At 40.4% G+C, this 22,819-nt stretch overlaps 1 protein-coding gene across 4 annotated transcripts in view; it reads left to right on the forward strand.

Annotated features, from left to right (window-relative positions):
* MRRF (mitochondrial ribosome recycling factor) overlaps nt 1-22,819 on the forward strand; it is a 78,748-nt gene that overhangs the window by 27,138 nt on the left and 28,791 nt on the right. For all 4 annotated transcript variants that reach the window (XM_023730683.1, XM_004375628.2, XM_023730681.1 and 1 more), the window contains exons 4-5: nt 1,508-1,626; nt 10,659-10,750. In XM_023730683.1, the coding sequence (XP_023586451.1) occupies nt 1,508-1,626; nt 10,659-10,750 (211 nt within the window). The remainder of the gene's footprint in view (nt 1-1,507; nt 1,627-10,658; nt 10,751-22,819) is intronic.

The following is a 22,819-nucleotide window of genomic DNA, read 5'->3' on the forward strand; positions in this document are numbered from 1 at the left end:
TCTAGGGAAACAGTGATGTTGTTAATAGTGTTGTTTTATTTGTTTATTTTTAAAGGTGTTTGTTTCTGAAGGGGATGTAAGTGCCAAAATCAAGTTGGTATAAGGAATGGTTGCCTGTCAGAATCGTATGGTGAACTTAAAAAAAAAATTGCAGCCTTCCCAGAAATCACAGGCCCCAAAGCTCCTACAGAAACAGGATCTCTGGGGGTGGAGCCCAGGAATCTTTATTAAAAAGCTCCCTAGTGATTCTGATGCATAGCCAAATTTGAGTTCCACTGGATTAAGGGAAAAGGAGCCCTGGTGGCATGGTGGTTAAAGTGCTCGTGGCTAACCGGAATGTCAGCAGTTCAGACTCAACAACCGCTCCGCAGGAGAAAGATGTGGCAGTCTGCTTCGGTAAAGATTACAGCCTTGGAAGCCCTACAGGGCAGCTCTACTCTGTCCTACATGGTTGCTGTGAGTTGGAATTGACTCAGTGGCAGTGGGTTTTGGGTTTGGTATGAGGGAAAGGGCCTTGATTAGAACTGGAATTAAGCACACTTGAGTTTGGGTCTTGGCACTTGATTGTTTTTCCTTTTGTTAGCTCTGTGATCTTGGGCCAGTCGTTTCACCTCATTTTTCTCATTTGTAAAGTGGAGATAGTAATACAGTGTTACAGGGTGGATGTAAGAACTAAGAGAGATAATAAGAGGTACCTTTATTTGTGTGCATATTTTACTACTTTGTATACTTGGTTGTTTATATCTTTTAGCTACAATCATCACTTTAATCCTGTAAGGTAGTTACTTTTTGACTGAGTGGAAACTAAGGCACAGAGAAGATTAGTAACTTGGCCAAGGTTTCATAGTTAGTAAATGGATGGGTTACTGGAGGGGTGACCAACTTCCCAGTTTTATCGCTGAAAGTTCTGTATCCCTGGAAACCTCTCAGGCCCAGGCAAGTCAGGACAGCTGGTCACCCTAGTTGCTCGTAAGGAATTCCAACCTAGTTAAAGCCCTGGTGGCGCAGTGGTTAAAAGCTGGACTGCTAACCAAAAGGTCGGCAGTTCAAATCCACCAGCCTCTCCTTGGAAACCCTATGGGGCAGTTCTTTTTTTTTTTTTTTTTTGGTCTGTCAACATTCAAAGCTGTTTTCATCACATGATATTGCTGCTAGCTGTGAAAGCCCCTTGAATAGTCTTGGCATACTGATACAAGAAACAAACAAACAAACTTGAACCTGTTGTTGCCATTGAGTCGATCCAACTCATAGTGACCCTATAGGACAGAGTAGAACTGCCCCACAGGGTTTCCAAGGAGTGGCTAGCGGATCCAAATTGCTGACCTTTTGGTTAGCAGCTGAAAGCTTAACCACTGTGCCACCAGGGCTCCAGGCATATTGATAAGGGAACCATAAATATTGGAGTGAATCTGCATTAGAACTCAGTTGAATCTGAATTAGATAGGGACTCAGACGTGGGGATACTAAGGTCCCTCTGAATTCTAAGACCCTGTAATTTTTTTTTTAGGATCCCTTGATCATATCACTGTGGTAACTGCTGATGGCAAGCTTGCTTTGAACCAGATTGGCCAGATCTCCATGAAGTCGCCACAGCTGATTTTGGTGAACATGAGCAGCTTCCCAGAGGTAAGGTGGCGTGCTAAAAGGGTCACTCTCCATGGACTTGTTTGGAATGGAACTGGCTGGGTCAGGTCAGGAGGAGGTGTTTCTCCAGTTTGGGATAAAACAAGAGAGGACGCAGAGTAAAGGGTACTTAAGGATAAGGAAAAGACCTCTTCCTGTTTCTAAATTCTTATTTTGTTAAACTCAGGTGCTATAGGAGCCAGACAAGTAATTTGAATACTGAAACAGGCCCCATCTAAGAAAAACAAGAGTGGAAATGAAGTGATTGGCACTTGCAGTGATGTGGAGGGGGCTGCGGTAAACTGGAAAGCCTGTGCCCTGTCTGAAGGGGGTGGCCTGGGCTCAGCTCCTGCTGATGGTTCCTAGGCAGAAATGTAGGCCTAACAATTGGTGTTACTGGATATTGCGCTTTTTACTTCCAGAAGAAACTAGTAACCTAAATTTTTATGTGAGCTCTTTCTTTGTTAAATGTTGATAACTAATTCACTTTTCTTTTTTAAAGACTGTGAGGCAAACAAAACATATTAATGGGCCATATATGCCCCCGGGCCACCAGTTTGTGACCTCTGCGTTAGTATTTGGAGCAGTCCCTTCAGAAATTCACATTCTTTTCAAACTGGACTGACCATTGCAGGATATCACACAGAACACAGTGCTACCAAGGCTGGAAGGTGGGTTGCATTCAATCATTGCAACCTTGAGACTGTATGATTCTAAGTCTAGTTGTGGAAGGTAATTGGGCTTTTCGTTATTGCTCCAGTAGGAATTGGCTGCATCAGGGATCCTAGAGGACCTGGGATGTGATCCCATTCCTACTACCAACTGGCTGTTTGACCTTTCTCAAGTTGCTTCACTTTTGAAGTCTCCATTTCCTTATCTCTTAACATGAGGTGACAGGAACCTGAATTTCCTTCCTGTTCTGATTGTCTGTTTCAGTAATTCCATCCCAAAGATATAGACCAAAGTTGGACCTGCTGGATTTGACACACTTGGTGAGAGACCTGAGAATGGGAAAGCTCTTGCTGTGAACAAACTATTTCAAATCAGAGAGTCCTTTTTTTTTTCAATTGTGCCTTAAGTTTATAATTCAGGTTAGTCTTTCATACAAAAATTTATACACACATAATTATGTGACCCTAGTTGTTCTCCCTGTACTGTGACAGCACACTCCTCCTTTCCACCCCGGATTTCCTGTGTCCACTCAACCAGCTCCTGACCCTCTCTGCCTTCTCTCTCACCTCTGGACAGGAGCTGCCCATTTAGTCTCATGTATCTACTTGAGCTAAGAAGCACACCCTTCACGAGTTACCATTTTATGTCCCATAGTCCAGTCTAATCTTAGTCTGAAGAGTTGGCTTCGGGCATAGTTTTAGTTTGGGGCTAACAGAGAGTCTCAGGACCATGTCTTCTGGGGTCGCTCCAGTCTCAGTCAGACCATTAAGTCTGGTCTTTTTACTAGAATTTGAGTTTTGCACCCCACTTTTTGCCTGCTCCATCAGGGACTCTCTGTTGTGTTTCCTGTCAGGGTGGTCATTAATGGTAGCCCAGCACCATCTAGTTCTTCTGGTCTCAGGCTGATGGTGTGTCTAGTTTATGTGGCCCTTTCTGTCTCTTGGGCTAATATTTTCCGTGTGTCTTTGGTATACTTCATTCTCCTTTGCTCCAGGTGGGTTGGGACTGATTGATGCATCTTAGATGGCCACTCGCTAGCTTTTAAGACCCCAGACGCCACTCACCAAAGTGTGATGCTGAACATTTTCTTAATGAACTTTGTTATGCCAGTTGACCTAGCTGTCCTCTGAAACCATGGTCCCAAGACCCCCACCCCTGCTACTCTGTCCCTCGAAGTGTTGGGTCATATTCAGGAAACATCTTAGCTTTTGGTTTAGTCCAGTTGTGCTGACTTCCCCTGTAGTGTGTGTTGTCCTTCCCTTCACGTAAGATAATTCTTGTCTACTATCTAGTTACTGAATACCCCTCTCCCTCCCCACCCTTGTAACCATCAAAAAATGTTTTCTTCTGTGTTTAAACCTTTTCTTGGGTTCTTATAATAGTGGTCTCATACAGTATTTGTCCTTTTGCGACTGACTAATTTCGCTCAGCATAATACCTTCCAGATTCCTCCATGTTATAAGATGTTTCACAGATTCATTGTTGTTCTTTATTGTTGCGTAGTATTCCATTGTGTGAATATACCATAATTTGTTTATTTATTCATCGATGGACACCTAGGTTGTTTCCATCTTTTTGCTGTCGTGAACAGTGCTGCAGTGAACATGGGTGTGCATATACCTATTCATGTGATGGCTCTTATTTCTCTAGAATATATTCCAAGGAGTGGGATTGCTGGATCATATGGTTCTTCTATTTTTAGCTTTTTAAGGAAGCACCAAATCGATTTCCAAAGTAGTTGTACCATTTTACATTCCCACCAACAGTGTATAAGTGTTCCAGTCTCTCCACAACCTCTCCAGCATTTATTATTTTGTGTTTTTTGGATTAATGCCAGCCTTGTTGGGGTGAGATGGTATCTCATTGTAGTTTTGGTTTGCATTTCATTAATGGCTAATAATCATGAGCATTTCCTCATGTGTCTGTTAGCCGCCTGAACGTCTTCTTTGGTAAAATGCCTGTTCATATCTTTTGCCCATTTTTCAAGTGGGTTATTTGTCTTTTTTTTGTTGAGGTTTTGCACTGTCTTGTAGATTTTAGAGATTAGATGCTGACCGGGATTTGTCATAGCCAAAATATTTTCCCCAGTCTGTAGGTTGTCTTTTGACTCTTTTGGTGAAGTCTTTTGATGAGCATAAGTGTTTGATTTTTAGGAGCTTCCAGTTATCTAGTTTCTCTTCTGGTGTTTGTGCATTGTTACTGATGGTTTGTGTTCTGTTTATGTTATGTATTATGGCTCCTAGCACTGTCCCTACTTTTTCTTCTATGATCTTTATTGTTTTAGATTTTATATTTAGGCCTTTGACCCATTTTGAGTTAGTTTTTGTGCATGGTGTGAGGTATGCGTCTTATTTCATTTTTTTTTTTTGGTAGATGGATGTCCAGTTATGTCAGCACTTTTTGTTAAAGAGACTGTGTTTTCCCCAATTAACGGACTTTGGGCCTTTGTCAAATATCAGCTGCTCATAGGTGGGTGAACTTACGTCTGGATTCCCAATTCTGTTCCATTGGTCTATGTATCTGTTGTTGTACCAGTACCAGGCTGTTTTGACTATCATGGCGGTATAATAGGTTCTAAAATCAGGTAGTGCGATGCCTCCGACTTTGTTTTTCTTCTTCAGTAATGCTTTATCTATCTGGGGCCTCTTCCCTTTCCATATGAAGTTGGTGATTTGTTTCTCCATCTCAGTAAAAAATGCCGTTGGAATTTGGGTCGGGATTGCATTGTATCTATAGATTGCTTTGGGTAGAATTGACATTTTCACAATGTTGAGTCTTCCTATCCATGAGCAAGTTATGTTTTTCCACTTATGCAGGTCTCTTTTGGTTTCTTGCAGTAGTGTCTTGTAATTTTCATTGTATAGGTCTTTTACATCTCTGGTTAGATTTACTCCTAAGTATTTTATCTTCTTGGGGGCTATTGTAAATGGTATTGATTTGATGATTTCCTCTTCAAAGTTCTCTTTGTTGGTGTGGGGGAATCCAACTGATTTTTGTATGTTTACCGTGTATCCTGATACTTTGCTGAAATCATCTGTTAGTTCCAGTAGTTTTCTTGTGGATTCTTTGGGGTTTTCTGTGTATAAGATCATATTATCTGCAAACAGAGATATTTTAACTTCTTCCTTACCAATTTGGATGCCCTTTATGTCTTTTTCTAGCCTAATTGCTCTGGCTAGGACCTCCAGCACAGTGTTGAATAAGAATGGTGATGAAGTGTCTGGTTCCCATTCTTAAAGGGAATGCTTTCAGATTCTCTCCATTTAGGATGATGTTGGCTGTTGGTTTTGTATAAATGCCCTTAATTATGTTGAGGAATTTCCCTTCTATTCCTATTTTACTGAGAGTTTTTGTCATGAATGGGTGTTGGACTTTGTCAAATGCCTTTTCTGCATCAATTGATAAGATCATGTGGTTCTTGTCTTTTGTTTTATTTATGTGATGGATTACATTGATTGTTTTTCTAAAGTTGAACCATCCCTGCATAGCTGGTATAAATCCCACTTGATCATGGTGAATTATTTTTTTGATACGTTGTTGAATTCTATTGGCTAGAATTTTGTTGAAGATTTTTCCATCAGTGTTCATGAGGGATATTGGTCTGTAATTTTCCTTTTTTGTGGTTCCTTTACCTGGTTTTGGCATCAGGGTTATGCTGGCTTCATAGAATGAGTTTGGGAGTATTCCTTCCTTTTCTATGCTCAAATCAGAGGGCTCTTGTAGCTAATATGCTAGGCACACTATTACTCGCCACTCCCCCATTCCATTCTCTGTATTGCAGCTAGAGTGAACTTTTAAAAATGTATATTGGATCATGCAGTTCTCATGCTTTAAATTTATCAGTGGCATCAAATAATCTTTAAGAGCAAGTCCAAAATCCGTACCGTGGCCTAGAAGGCTTTGCATGGCCTGGCCCCTGCCTGTCTCGCCAGTCTTTCCAGTGTTATTTTGTATCACTATCATCCTTGCACTGCACTCTAGCCACACTGGCCTTCTTTCAATTCCCCAAACGCACCAAGCGCTTTCCCTTCTCAGGGCCTTTACATATTCTATTCCCTTTGCTTGGAACACTCTTGCCTGGCTAATTGCTACTCATATTCCGGATCATAGCTTAAATGTCACTTTCTCAGGGAAGCCTTTCTTAATCTTCCCAATCTAAATTATTCCTCCACACTAAGCTCTCTTATATAGCACAGTCCTTTTTCTTCATTGCACTTATCACTAGTAATAGTTACACATTTATTTACATGTTTATTTTTCATCCCACTTCCACTAGATTTTAAGTTTGAAATGTAACAATCATATCTGACTTAATTGATTGTGCTCAGCAACTAACATAGTGCCTGGCATGTGGAAGCACTCTGTAAATTTTCCTTGACTGGATGAGTACTTGTCATTAGGTTTAGGGAAGGGAGGCACTCACTCCTGGTGGTACTGAGGAGCAACAAAATGGATGAGAAGGGAACTATCAACTCTTTCCCTTTCTGGCTTCTTCCTCCCCACCACTCCCCACCAACCATTGAACCCTCTCCCCCTTCTTCATCTAATCCCGTAGGCACCATAGGCCAATTTGGGGAATAGCCTCCTAATTACACAGCTTGAAGACCTCATCAGGCAGATTGCTTTTCAGAGCCAGCCACTTCTGTTATTAAATAGCAAATGGCATGCACAGAAGAAGCACCTGATTGGCCACCAGAACATCTTATGAGGCAGGAAGCGGTATTAACAGCTTAATTTTTTCTTACGAAGTTGGAGTGTATCTTCATTTTTCAACCAAGGCATCTCGTCATTTCTCCAAGTTGAAATTCTGTGGGTTTTGAAAAACCTTACAAGCATCTTGGTAGAGAGGTTCATTTATAGGGACAGAGTGAGGAAGTGTGAGTTACATTGTCCTTTGAATTCCTTTATCTCATCTGGTGTATATATTAAACAAATAGCTCTAACTAAACATTTCCTTCCTCCAGCGTAGAAGCCGTCCATGGAGTACCCAGGTTCATAGCTTCAGAATGCTGAGCTAATCCTCTCTGTGTTTATGTAATTCCTTTCTGTTTCACATGCAGTTGGCTTCCTTTCCAAACCTGAGCATTTCTGTGTCATGCTGTAGTGACACGATGCAGATTTACATGCATAATCTTTTCGAATGGATTGAAGACAGAAAACTGTGTTGCATTTGTTTAACATGTGTCCTGCTTGATAAATGATACATACGGTTGCTACCTTCCATAAACTTGCCTGCAGCTAGAGTTCATGATGGGAAATAAAAGAAGGGGATGAAAACCACAGCACAATTTGAACGAAACAAGGCAAATGAAAAAAAAATTCTCCAGGCTTCGTTATTCTCTTACGGAGGAAAGGGAGCTAACGTGTATTGTGTCTGCTATATTGCCAAGCACGTTTTCATGTTTTGTGTCATGTGAGCAACACAGCTACTCTCAAAAATTAGACATTGTTTATTCCATTTTATAGATGAGGAAACTGAGGCTCAGAGAAGTAAAATACCTCCTCAGGTTCACACTCTTGTAAATTATAGGGCCAAGGTTTGAATATACATCTGTGTGACACCAAAGTGTTTTAGCATTCATTCAGTGGTTGAACAGATATTTTTTGAGTCCTTGCAATATATTAGGCTCTACTTGAGGTGCTGGGAGATCAGTGCTAATTAAGTTAGACAAGGCCTTTGCTCTCATAGACCTTATATTCTAGGGACTCACTGGAAAGTAAAGGAAATGGAAGGCCAGTAATTAAAAAGACCCTAACAAAGTTGACTTGATCCCAAACTCTTCAAGACCTTGCTTCACCTGTCCACAATGTTTTATCATCTTTTGTCCTTTAGCATAGATTAGCTTAAGAACAGCAATGACACACATTGCTAATTGATCACCGCACTCCTTTCGTGCCTGACCCCAGATGGGAATTATGATCTTTCTGGCACAGTACTCTAAGCAGCCACAACCAGTTGATCAGTATTGCCATTTGAGAGCAACCTGTTTGCCCTGGGATACTGGTGAGCAGTCCTTCAGTGAGGAGATCTTATTTTCTTTATATATAGGTTTTTCTGTTGAGTAGTTCAGGTGGTAGTTCACTAACCACATGGGAGCAGGTTGGAATCCCCATAGGGCAAGCTGTGTCTTATAATCCAGTCTATCTGGTTTCATGTTACTTTTTATTTTTATTTCCCTTTTGCCATTCAAGATCCCTAAATAAAGATAGTTTAAATGTTCCTTCCAGCTTGGTGTCAGCACTGGGTGCTCCAGTGCCTACAGGGGTAGGTTATAAGTAAATACTTGGGCCAGACTGTGAAAGAGAAGTGGTAGTGGTGGGATGTGACAGCAGTGAGTAATCAGTCATTCGGTAACAAGCTTCAGAAGAGAAGGATTTGGAGGTTTGAGACCAGGCTACCCTTCAAAGTGGAGATTCCCTTTATTGTTAACCTTAGAGGTCTGTATTTCATTTTATTAAGGAAGATGGCAGTTTTCTTCCGGAGGAAAATTAATTTCTTTATCCACCTCTTTTGTTTAACTTGGCCATACCCTTTAGGAGCTTTGGTCGCACAGTGATTAAAGCACTCAGTAAATTCTTAAAATGGTATGGGGTCTCTACAAGTTAGAATTGATTCGACCTCAGTGGGTTTGGTTTTTTGGTATACCCTTTATACACCAGACCTAATTCCAAATCATTTGGGGGCATAAATTAAGTTAGGGGATTTGGAAGAAAATATAGACAAAGTAGCATCATTGGGCTTGGAGTTGGGGAGCCTAGAGTCTCCTCCTAACTCTGCTGGTAACTCAAAGTGTGATGGGTGGGGTCCTTACTGGACTTCTGTTGGGCTCTTAGGGAAGACTATGTGTACTTTTAGGGATGTGACCTTATCCTATAGGTCTCCACATACATAATGAAGGGCTGTACTTGACTATGTCAAAGACTTTTTTTATAGCTTTGACAGTCTGTGGTCAGTGGTACCATTTTAAGAATTTACTATTTTCAGCAGTGGCCACACTGTTAGATCTGTGTATAGCCTTCCAAGAAGATGATTCATCTACACGTGAAAGTTCTGGTTTGTCTTTTTGACTTATAGTAGTACTTCATACAGATGCAGAATTAAGATCATTTTAAAATGAAATGGAGAGTTTTAGGCACCCCGTAAAAAAATTGGGACAGTAAAATAGGTGTGCAGCAACTACCACTCATTTAAACCAGAAACTTTAGAAAAACTCAAGGCCAGGAATCGATCCCGTGACTATAGAACTCTTTCTATGTGATGTAGATTGGCTCTGATCAAACCTAAAATTCTTTTGAAAATGTCAGAGGCCTTGTTTTGATGAATTCCACATATTCATGCCAATGAAAGTATCTCTGTTTTCTTGCTGTCCTTTATGATTGCATACCAGTTGCAATGGTTATAATGTTGCTTGAGTGTGAGGTGAGTCACTTTGGGAAATCAGTGTACCAGTGTGTCACCTGGCACATTAGAGAGCAAGACTGTGTCAGAGAAACCCCTGAAAGATGTCAGGCAGGGCAGCAGTGCATCAGCTAGATGATGACATTGACTTAGCCTTGTTTGGGTGTTCTATGCATTCTTACTTTAATATGATAAATACATACTATGTATTTATATAATAACTCCCCTTGACTTTTACTGTGTGCCAGACGTAGAACAAGATGTATTGCTCATGTTATTTTATTCAGTCCGCTCTGAGTTTGAGGTACAACAGGATCTCCTTTTCTCTCATTACAAAATGGAGGCTCAGAATGGTCAAGGATGTTGCCCGGGTCACGTGGTTAGCACAGCTGGGATCTGAACTGAGATCTTTCTGACTCCAAAGCCCATGCTTTTAACTGCTATGCCTTTCCTGGTAGTAGAGATTTATTACTTGTTCCAAAACATGAGTGAGTTTGGTGTGAGTGTAGATGCGAATGAGTTAAATTTATTTACTCATTCCAAATCGGCACTGGTATATTTTGAGTGTAAAATGTCAACTGGAATTTTTAACATATAAAATCTTTCATCTGTCTTTATACCAATCTTTGCACAGAACAGCCCCCCTCCCTTGAGGATTTATTGTGGTTTTGATCTGCGTTGCTTCAAACCATTGAAATCTTTTCAAAGAAGCAGAGCTGTTTTCTTTTTCTTTTTTCTTCTTTTTGCTTTTTTTCCTCCCGCAGTACACTGGTACCAGGAGTGGACATAGTTTGCTATTCAGCTTGATCAAAGCACTCTACACCAATGTAACTTCCTGATCTTACTGGTAACAGAACTAAATGTTTCCATGTTCTGCCAAGATGGGTTGCCAGTTATCGACAGAGGGCTTGCATCTGGTAATAATTATTTACTAATTCTGTTTACCTTTTGATCTGGTTTTCAGTGTACAGCTGCAGCTATCAAGGCTATAAGAGAAAGTGGAATGAATCTGAACCCGGAAGTGGAAGGGACGCTAATTCGGGTGCCCATTCCCAAGTAAGTTTGGCTGTAATTCATATATTTTGATGAAATGGGGCAGTTGTCCTTGGAAGGAAACCAACACTCCATGATACTGTTAGGCCAATAGCATACTTTACCTGTACCTTTCATCCTGGAAAACTTCAGCGTCTTTTGAGATTCACTTTATTAATTAAGAAATATTTGTTGAGTACCTACTATGTGCTAGGTACTGGGGATGTAGTAGTAAACCTGACAAAGTCCTTGTCCTCATGTTGTTTACATTCTGGTTGAGAAGATAGGACAGATAAATGGATAAAGTCATTCCAGATGGTGAAATGCTATGAAGAAAGAAAAGGATCTGATAGAGAGTGACGTGGAGGAGGTGATGGTGGAAGGGGCAGTTTTAGCCTAGGAGGACTCTTTAAGGGGATAGCATTTGAGCTGAGAGCTAAATGATGAGGAAGAGCCAGCCCAGGGGAAGAGCTTTCCAGGCAGAGTGAATAGCAAGCACAAAGGCCCTGAGTCAGAACAGACCTTGGCATGTTTGAAAATGAAAAAGGCCAGTGTTTCTGAAATTGAGTAAGGGAGAGAGAGTGGTTTTATTATATATAAACATAGAAATTATATATGTGTGTGTATTATATGTATAATACACACACACACATATGTAACATACACACATATGTATGGAGGTTGGACCAGTCAACAGGCTGATCATTTGGGCTTTACAGGGCATGGTAAGGAGTTTGGATTTTGTTCGAAATGTAAACGAATGCCGTTGGAAGTATTTAAGCGGGGGAAGTGGGGATCTCTCTGGCTACTAATTAACAAATGGAATGTAGGGGACAGAATTGGTGCAGAGAGAGCAGTTGGGAGGCAACTGCAGTATTCCAGGTTAGACATAAATTTTCTCAGCTTCCATAGCAGACAGAATCAGTTTCTCCTTTTGTAATCCCATAGCACTTTGGATATTGGAATGCTATAGGATTTATTTACTGTTAATATAATTATCTTTTTATATATCCTTCTTTAGACTGGAAGCTCTTTGAGGATAGGGGACCATTTCTTAATTATCTTTAAGTCCCTATTCCTACAGTGTCTCACTCACATATAGCAAGTCTCAAGTGTTGAATTAATGCATTCAGTCATTTGGACAGATATTTATTAAGCACTCACTACTTGCCAGGCACTCTCCTAATTGTTGAGATATAGTAGTAAACAAAACTGATGACAGAAAGTTCCTGTCCTTGTGGGGCTTACATTCTAGTTGAGGAGGCACAGTAACTAGAAAAGGAAATAAATACATAATGTAATGTCATGGGATGGTAAGAAGGATGAAGAGAAATCAGCAGGGTAAGGGGATGGGGAGTGTTGGGGTGTGTTACTGTAGATAGCGAGGATCAGGAAGGAAATGACATTTGAACAGAGACCGAAGTGAATTGAATTAATGAAGCTTTCAAATAGCTTAAAGGGAAATGGAATGTAACAATAGTTGAGTGTCTTCGTGTGCCACACATCATCCTGCATTCCTTTACATATATTGCCTCATTTGTCACACAATCCCTATGAAGTAGGGTTTTTTCAGGTATGGAAATTTAGGCTCAGAAATGTAAAGTAATATCTCTGACGTCACACAGCTTGTGCTGAAGCTGGGACCTGAACCCAAATTTAGTTGATTCTAAAGCGCCATGTGTACCCATGCTAACAACAAAAATTAATCCTAACACTAAGAATCTAGGGACTTTCCCCACTGAAATTTTTCCTGCCTTACGGCCAACAAATGACTGTCTTGTTCCATTATGTTCTCAGTACTTTGTAAGGCTTTGAAATCATGTGAATGGGAGCAATATAGCTTAGTGTTTAAGAACCAGATAGACCTGGGTTCAAGTCCAGCACCTGTTTGCTTGGTTAGTTCATTGATTTTGTTCAGCCAATTTTCTGATGATGTACCATGTGCCAGACTCTGCTCGGTGCTAGGGATGTATAGCCATGGTCCTTGCCGTCATGGAACACACAGGCCGTGTGCCAGGCCCCTTGTTGATATTACCTCCAGCTCTACCACCATGGTGGAACTCACTATTATCCACAGTTTACAGATGAAAAAATGAACTTTAGAGAAATTGAGGGACTTGACCACATTAAATGGCAGAGTCAGGATTTGAATTCTGGGTTTTCCTGTTACCAAAATACAGGCTCTTTCTCCTGTACTATATTACTTTTCTGTATTGATGGCCAGGAGAAAGATGTGGCAGTCTGCTTCCGTAAAGATTTACAGCCTTGGAAACCTATGGGGCAGTTCTACTCTGTCCTATAGGGTCACTGTGAGTCAGAATCGACCCGATGGCAACAAGGTATTGATGGCTAAATGGAAAGTGCTAAATGTTCTTATGGATATTAGAAGCAAGATTTGCAAGTGGAATGTGTAGTAGTAGTTGTTGTTAGTTACCGTCGAGTCTATTCCAACTCATGAGAGTGCCAGGTGTGCAGAGTAGAAACTGCTCCGTAGAGTTTTCAAGGCTATGAGCTTTCAGAAGCAGGTTGCCAGGACTTACTTCCATGGTGCTTCTGGGTGGGTTTAAACCACCAGCCTTTTGGTTAATAGTCCAACCCTTAACCATTTGCACCACCCTGGGACTCCTGTATAGTAGTTAGCAAGTTCATTTTCTAGTTCTTGCTCTACTAACTCTGTGAAACCTTGGACAAGCCACTTAACCTCCTTGTGCCTTGGTTTCCTCATATACTAGATGAAGGGACTGTGACCTGTCAGATCCCTTTTAGCATTCCAAAATTTTGTGGTGCTATGAATTTGTGCAGCTAAGTGCTCATTGCTGACTTGGATTCTTCTTAGAGCAGTCCAGTTGCGTATCATATTTTTCTTTCGAAGATCTAATTGACATTATTTACACTTCTGCAGACCCACAGGAGTTAATAGTCGCCCTTGGTGCATTGTATATAAGTGCAGTTTGAAGGATCAGTGAGTTTAACTTGAATTTCCAAGGACGTGGGGATCTGTTATGTTATATTTTACATTATTTTATGTTGGTTAATGGGCGTAATCCAAGAGAAAGTTGACAGACCAAAACCGTCTGCTCCTGCAAAGCTCATTTTTTATGTACTTTCTTCCATTTGACAAGGTGGTGGGGTCATGAGGCCCCTTACTGAATTATATGTTTGGTAGTTTTCCAGATAAAAAATGAATGATCTGTTCTTTATTATAGAGGCTGTGTCATGTGAGAGGATAAAGGTTGATTTAGAAGTAAGGGGACTGAGGTTATTATTTGGTTTTGGCAGTGATTTCCACATGACTCTTGGCACATCACCCTAGCAGCTTACTACCTTTTAGTTCCTCATTTGTAAAATGGGTGAAATGATACATAATGATATAGAGATTTGGTGGGATTTGTAGAGAAAATAGATTAAATAGTATGATTTTCTTAGAGGAATGAAGCTGTATAAGAGACTACTATTTCAATAAACTTTCAGTTCTCTGTGTGTGTGTATGTATAATTTTACTCCAGGAGAAAAGGAAGGAGTAAGGATGAGAACTAATATATTGAGCACCTACTATGTGCCAGGAACTGTTAGGTGCTTGACATATACAGGGGAACAGTATAGTGGTTAATACATGTTTTAGTATTTTATAAGTATTTTAAAAGCTCTTCTGCTTTTTAGCTGTGTGACAATGCAACTGTCTCTACCTCCAAATGTCAAAGAGCTTATCTGTAAAATGGTATTTACAGGACTTCCCTTATATGGGTTATTGGGAGATTTCAGTAAGATAATCTACACAAAACTTTTGATGCTTAGTAATCACCAAGTTAATGCTAGCAAATGTTGCTATTTCCTTCATTCCTTTTCACAAATAGGTAGGAGCATCACGAGGAAACAGATACAGAGAGGTGAGGCATTGGCTTCAGGTCACACAGCTGGTAATTGGCAAAGCTGTAAGAAGGAAAATAACATACCAAGGCTTATGTTAGGAGTTGGTTTTTTGGGGGGCGGGAGGGGAAGGGGCATAAATTCCTGGGATCCATTTCTAATTATAAAATTTCAAGTTTCGTTTTAGGAAAATCTGCCTTTCCTAATTGATCATGATTCTTCCTAGGCCTAATGATAGTCTGCAAATTTGCTTTTTTTGCCTTAACTCTGGATGCCCAACTTTCAGTTGCAGTGGATCTCAGCTAGAACCTCACCCCCATTATACTCTTCTGATTCTTACATTCTTATTTAAATGAGTCTACTGGGTACATGACTCTTACTATAATCTGCCTCTAATCCTTTTGGGAAGTAAACCAGAAAAACCAAACCCCAAACCCATTGCCATGGAGTCAATTCCAACTCATAGAAGTAGGGGGCGTTAAATCCTAAATCAATAACAGGTCAGATTTGGAGCTTGAGTGGTCCTTATCACCAAGTCTTCTTTCCAAGGCCTGTCAGAATCCAGCTCTGTGTGGCTCCTCCTCAGGTAAAATACCATTGAGCCTTTGAGGCTCTGGGTTCTATTCTTCCCCACTGACAATGTGTATAGCTCTTAGTTTCTTCTCTGGCCAGTGCTGTTTTATTTAGATAAGTCAGTCAACTGCATGGATTTCCCTGAACATTCTCATTAAGAAAGATGCATTGAAATAGTTCCTTCTACTTTTTTTGGTACCATTGATTAATTTTTTAAGTTTATTTAAATTGATTAAATTTTTGGTACCATTGATTAATCACCTGCACTATACCAGGTGCTATGCTGAATGCTTTACAGTTTCCCCCCAAATTTTGACAGCAACACTATGAGGTGAGGACACTATTCTTATGTCCATTTAACTGATGAGTGACCTGAAGCTCACAAAGGTTAATGCCTAGTGTCACGTAGCTAGTAAGTGGCAGAAGCATAATTAGAACTTGGATCTTTGTTACTTTCTTTCTTCCTGCTCTCATCTCTCTATCTAGAATATTAGTCTTTTCAAGGGGAACTGAAAAGTTGTGAGCGGTTCATTTTGAACAAACCAGATTTCTACCTTTGCCCTATTCATGTCTTCACTATGCCCCAAAACAAAGAAACAAATACTCCCTTACTCATTGTTTTAACAAATATTAGTGGGAAAACCACACTAAGTAGAATGGGGCTCCTTTGGTTTGCAAGTACCATGTTACATGTCTGGCTTTAAATAAACACTGTTAGGAAATCATAACTTCACCCACGAAACAAAAGTACACATGACTGACTCAATCCCCACCAGGGTTGCATCCTTCCATGATTGTCCCCCTCTTCTTTCCTTAGTTTTCATCACTATCTGCATTGGTTTTATTTTAAATAGAATTAAGTAAAAAATTAAAATCCCTTCCATCCTCTCCATAGGTAACCACTTTAACACCTTGACTTTCTACATTTTTTTCTCTGTAAATTCAAGCACATGTCTCTGTCTCCTCATTTTTCTTGTAAGGATAAGGGATTATGCTATATATACGATTCTGCTTTTTTTTTTTCCCCCGACCTTAACATGCCATTGCCCTCTCTGGTGACGATTTGTCATTTGTCCTCACTCTTTTTAAAGGCTGTATAGTGTTTGCATTTTACGCATAGCATTATCTAGTTCACAGTTGTTAAACATATTAGTTGTTTAAAATTTTCACCTTAACTAACAGCGTTAAAATGATCTCTCTAGACGTTGCTTCCCGTTCTTCTGCTGTGGGTGTGAAGTGGTGGAAGGGGACTGTAATTGGGAAAGAAGTGACTGCGGAGTATGGGAGGTCTTGGTGTAGCTATTGTTGCTTGACTGAGTGCCTGTTTGCAACAGCACTGCGTATTGCTCAGCTTCTTAAAGACATGGGTATTTCAGGGCCGGACAGACATCTACACCACACACAAGTGGCCCTCAGAGTCAAACTTGACGTTGCTCTTTTAGGAAACCTATTATTATTGAATGCCTCCTAATATTAGGCAAAAAAAAAAAAAAAGAAAATCAAACCCATTGCTGTTGAGTCAACTCCAACTCATAGTGACTCTATAGGACAGAGTAGAACTGCCCCGTGGGATTTCCAAGGAGTGGCTGGTAGATTGAACTGCCGACCTTTTGGTTAGCAGCTGAGCTAAACTAACTGTTTAATGCAAACTCTGTTCTAGGCCGCATGCTGTATTACTTAACTCATTTCATTCTATTACTTTTTATGTACACATGAGTAAAGTAAGCCTAAAACTTGTTGCTGTCAAGTTGATTCCAACTCACAGCGATCCTATAGGGCAGGATAGAACTGCTCCATAGGGTTTCCAAGGCTGTAATCTTTATAGAACAATTTAGTCACCCTGAAAAGTTCTGCTGTCTCCCTTTGCAAGTCAGTCCCCAGTTTCTTTCCCTTGGCAGCAGTCAACCATGTATTCTTTCTTCAAGATATAATTTTTATACTGAAATGTAAAAATTCTAGGACACTCATAAATATATTTAATGGATATTTATTGAATACCTACTATGTGCCAGGCACAGTTCTAGACACTGAAGATACAGCAGTGAACACACCAGACAAAGCCTCTGCCGTATTTAAATTCTATAGGGGAGACAGACAGTAACACAAACGCATACACACACAATGTGTCAGATGGTCATATTTTTCTCTCTGGAGTGAAGGCAAGGGTGAAAGCAGGGGACCAGTTAGGAGCTATTGCAGTAAGCTAGAAAGAGATGATGGTGGCTTGGGACTAGTGTGGTAATGGTAGAGTTGGTGAGAAGTGGTTGGATTCTGGATTAATTTTAAAGGAAAAGCTGCCAGGATTTGCTTATGGACTGGATGTGGATTTAGAAAGAGAAGACTCAAGGATGACCTTCAAGATTTTTGACCCAGACAACTGGAAGAATGGAGTTGCCATTTACTGAGATGGGGCAGACTGTTGGAGGAACATGTTGGATGTGGGGGAAGATCAGGTTTTGTACATATTTATTTTGGGATACTATGAGACATCCAAATGGAGAGATCAAGTAAGCTGTTTGATGTATGAGTTTGGAGTTCAGATAACAGGTATGGACTAGAGAGAGAAATTTGGGAATCGTGAGCATGTAGAGGAGGTTAGAGGGCTGGATCAGTCCCTGGAGAAGGACATCATGCTTGGTAAAGTAGGGGGTCAACGAAAAAGAAGAAGACTCGACAAGTTGGATTGACACAGCAGCTCCAACAGTGGGCTCAGGACTGGGCAGTGTTTCGTTCTGTTGTACATAGGGTCGCTATGAGTCGGAACTGGCTCGATGGCACCTAACAACAACAGCAACTTTATAGAGTAAATGTAGATAGTGAAGAAAGAGGTTTGGAGAATGAGCCCTGGACACTTCAGAGTTTAGGGGTCAGGGAAGTGAGGAGGAGCTAGCAAAGGAGACTGAGAACACGTGACCTGTGAGGTGGGAGAACTAGGAGAGTGGGGTTGGGGGGGATCCTGGAAGCCAGGTGAAGAAAGTGTTCCAAAGATGAGGGAGTGATCGGCTGTGCTGAGTGCTGCTGATGGATCAAGGAAGCTAAGGTCTGAAAGTTGGTCATTTGGTTTAGCAAGCTGATTTATTTAGCAATCAATAAATTTCTGTGGTTTAAAGGAGAGTACAAGGGCTTCGTCTGGGGTTAGACAGACCTAGGTACAAATCTCTGTTCTGTCACTCTCCAGCTTTGTCAGCTTAGGTCCTCTGCGAAGCAGACTCCTAGGAGTAGACAGGGAGAGCCTTTAGACCATGATACAGGTTTCACACCAGTGAGAAAGGATGCAGCTTTGAGAAACTTCTCTGCCAGGCTCATGGGGCATTCCTAAACAAAGGCTGCCTGTTAGAGGAATTCCACGTTAGGCATAAACAGTTGCTGTAGTATCTCTGCCATGTTTAGTCATTGGCTGGGAGAAGCGGAGAATCTGGCCTCCCTGTGAATGCCATGATGGATCCGAATGTGCAGCAGCTGGAAGCTGTCAGGCAGCTATGCTCCTCTTCGCAGGTTCTCTTGGAGGTGATCTGAGCAGTGCACCTCCGTGGGCACTGCAGTGACCTTGGGCAAGGTTGCTTAGTTTTTTGGTGCTTTGGCTTCTTCATCTGTAAAATTGGAATAATTTCTATGATCATTGTGGGGATTAATGGGATATTATATGTGAGGCTTCTAGTGTGAGCCTGGAATGTCATAGGTACTTAATAAGTTTTAATGCCTTTATCTTACAGTTTTTGATATTATCTAATTCTCCTGGTTAAGGAGTTCTTAGAAACATCCTTTTTCTGGTTATTTGGGAGTAAAACCAATGATACATTATTTCTGTTTTCTGATTTGTCTTTTAGTCCTAATTTTCTCCCTCTCTTCTCTCTAGCCTCCTGCCCCAGCCCCACAATCATTTTTTTTCTCAATCTTTTCCTCCATTTTTAGGAGTGGGAGGAGTTGAGCCATTTTGTTGTAATTATCTTGAAATTTAAGTTGCTCAGGAACACTGTAGTTTGTTAACGAGCACCCGGTTTGTTCTTTGAATATGAATTATGGTTAACAAGACCTCCTGGAAGCTATATCCCAAACAAGAAAATCTGGTGACTAGTTGCACCTGTGGTACGAGATTTGCTTTGTGTTTCTGGTAAAGGTGAGGGGCTTTGGCTTTTCTCTTTGGAGCTCTGAGACCAATGAACTGCTCCCCCAGCCCTCACAATAGTGACAGTGCTTCCTCCCCCAGCCTTGTTGGGATGATTGTCCTTGTGCTTAGACTAGGCTCCTTCCCCTAGACTTTATTCTGAGGTTACGGCAATGAGTAGTAGTCCGTTTAGAATCTGACCAGGAGTTTCCTAACCCAAAAAACAAAGCCTGGCCATCCAATCGATTCCATCTCATGGAGACCCCATGTGTTACGGAGTAGAAATGCTCCATAGGGTTTTCTTGGCAGTAATCTTTACGGAAGCAGATCACCAAGTCTTTCTTCCGTAGCGCTGCTGGGTAGGTTTGAACCATCAACCTTTAGGTTAGTAAAAACAAAAACAAAACAAAACCCACTGCCATTGAGTCAGTTCTGACTCATAGCGACCCCATAGGGTTTCCAAGGCTGTAAATCTCTGTGGAAGCAGACCGCCACATCTTTCTCCCGCAGAGCTGCTGGTGGTTTCAAACCTCCAACCTTTTGGTTAGCAGTTGATCGTTTTAATTTAGGTTAGTAGTCAAGCACAAACCATTTATGCCACCCAGGGACCTTCAGAGTTTCCCTAGGTAATAGCAAAAAAGCCCTGAGTTACAATATTCTCAGCCTAACTTTTGTCTTTCATTTTTTTTTCCCCGTCTCTATATGCTGATTTGCAGTTCTCATGGGTGATGACCAGATTTTTCCAGGGAGAGCAGACTGAGTAAGGCAGGGTAGGATGGTCCCCAGGCTGGATTAAATGGGTATGAGTAGCTGCTGTGTAGCCAGGGAGAGCCAGGATCGTTAGCTCGAGGAGCCAAGGTTATAGTGAGAAAAACTCTAAAAAGAAAACCAATAGAAAGAGTTGGCTGTAGGCTAGTTGCTTCAACTCTGAGCCTCCGTTTCCTCATCTGTAAAATGAGGTAATAGCAGTATTTCATTTTGTCAAGATTTATTGGGGGAAACTCCTGTGAAGGATAAAGGGGAGAGGGAGCAGAAGTAGATGGGGGAGGCTTTAGACTGCGATGCAGGCCTGACACCTGTGAAGAAGGAAATCTAGTAAATGAGGTTTAATGTTATATTTTGAAAACTGGCATTATCAAGTTACCTGTTGTTATTGAGCATTCCCATGACCTTTTCTTCATGGTGATTGTTAACTGTCTTAGTTATCTAGTGCTGCTATAACGGAAATATCACAAGTGGATGGCTTTAACAACTAGAAATTTATTTTCTCACAGTTTTAGAGACTAGAAGTCCAAATTCAGGGTGCCGGCTCTAGGGGAAGGCTTTCTGTCTCTGCCGGCTCTGGAGGAATGTTTTTGTCTCTTTGAGCTTCTGCTCCTGGGAGACCTTCATTGGATTGTCATCTCTCTTTCCCCATCTCTGCTTCTTTCGCTTGCTTGTTTCATCTCTTTTATATCTCAGAAGAGACTGATTTAAGACACAGTCTACACTAATTGTGCCTCATTAACATGACAAAGACAACCCTTTCCCAAATGGGATTAGAGGTATCCCCCACTTTTCAAAAGTTTGCTTTCTACCATTTCACTTTTACAAAAGACCTACATTAGTACCTGTTTTCACTAACTGAAAGAAATCTAAAGAGAATTTTTGCCTTTACGAGAAAAGGTGAGAAGCAGAAAAAGTGTTCAGTGTTTGATTTGCAGTAAGCTGTTAAAGAGGCAGCATGTACCTCAGCAGTGAGAGTGTTGTTGCCAAGCTCCTTTCCCGGGAACTACGCTCAGCATCTCAGTATCAAGTCGCCATAGTTTTGAAATGTGTTTGTGAGCATCTGTGCTTTATTTCCATTTATTTTGTGTATCCATTAGCAAGATGTGTCCTAAGGTATCAGAAAACTACATAGTACGTACGTTATTTCTACTTTATATAGGCTATGTATTTATCATTCCTGCTTTTACTATATGTTAGTGTTATTTTGGGTTTCATGTGTTACTTGCTATGATTTGGTACGTTATTTTTTGAGTCTAGAAACGCTCAAAAATTTTGCCCATATAATGGTAATTGCTTCTTTGCTTTATGACATTTTGGCTTATGAAAGTTTTTATAGGAATGCTGTACTTTCAGCTAGTGGGGAAAACCTGTATAACCACAGGCATAGAGGTTAGGATTACAACACATATTTGGGGGGACATAATTCAGTCTGTAACATGGGGGAGCAGTATCTCACTTCTATTCCACAGATGAGGAAATGGAAACACGCTCTTGTCATTAAGCAACGTGTGTGATGGAGCAGGCTTTGAAGTGGACATCAAAAGACACCTTTTTTTGTTCTTGCCTCTCTGCCTCTTGTTCATTATGTAATACCTTGGACAAGTCATTAACCTCTCTGTGCCTCAATTCTGCAACTTTAAAATAGGGAAAGTAATGGTGTGTACCTTATTGGATTATTGTGAGGGTTCATTAAGTTAGTTACTTAGCTTTTCTACAGATATTATCTGACTGAATTCTTACAGTGAGTTCTGTTTTAAAGATTTTTTTTAAAAAAGCTTTTTAGATACAATTCACATAACATAAAATTCACCATTTTAAAGTCTGTAAGTCAGTGGTTTTTAGTATATTAACAATGTTGCACAATCACTATCTACTTCCAGAACATCATTTTCATCACCTATAAAAGAAACCCTATACCCTGGTAACCACTAATAAACTTTGTTCTGTATTTAAAAAAAAAAAAGAAAAGAAAGAAAAAAGATACCCTGTATTTGTTAGGAGTCATTCCCAATTTCCCCCTCCTCCCAGACCCTGGCAACTAATCTGCTTTCTGTCTCTCTGGATTTCCCTATTCGGGACATTTCATATAAATGAAATCTACAATATGTGGCCTTTTGTGTCTGGCTTCTTTCACTTTGCATAATATTTCCAAGGTTTATTCATGTTGTAGCATGTATCAGTACTTTATTCCTTTTTTACCAAATAATAGTTCACTGTATGGATATACCACATTTTGTTTATCCATTCATCGTTGATGGACTTTTGAGTTGTTTCTACTTTTTGGCTATGAAGAATAAAGCTGCTATGAACTTTCATGTACAAGTTTGTATGAGAGTATATGTTTTCAGTTCTCTTGGGTATATACTTAGGAGTGGAATTTCTGGTTCATATGGTAGCTATGTTTAACTTTTTTTTTTTAATTTGTTAATTTATTTTTTTATTGTACTTTAGGTGAAGGCTTACAGAACAAATAGTTTCTCATGAAACAGAAGTACACGTGTTGTTTTATGACATTGGTTAACAACCCTACAACATTTATCAACCCTCTACCTTCTCAACCTCTTTTTTTTTTTTTTGGTGAAAATACACATAGCCAAAGATACACCATTGCAAAAATTTCTGCATGCACAGTTCAGTGCCATTGACTATGCTCTTCCAATTGTGCTGTTATTCTCACTTGAGATGAAGGCTTACAGAACAAAATAGTTTCACATTTAACAGTTACTATAAATGTTGCCCTGTGATAATAGTTAACAATCTCACAGCACATCAACAATATC

Source organism: Trichechus manatus, unplaced genomic scaffold (assembly GCF_000243295.1).
Source record: "Trichechus manatus latirostris isolate Lorelei unplaced genomic scaffold, TriManLat1.0 scaffold00038, whole genome shotgun sequence".
Classification (NCBI taxonomy): domain Eukaryota; kingdom Metazoa; phylum Chordata; class Mammalia; order Sirenia; family Trichechidae; genus Trichechus; species Trichechus manatus.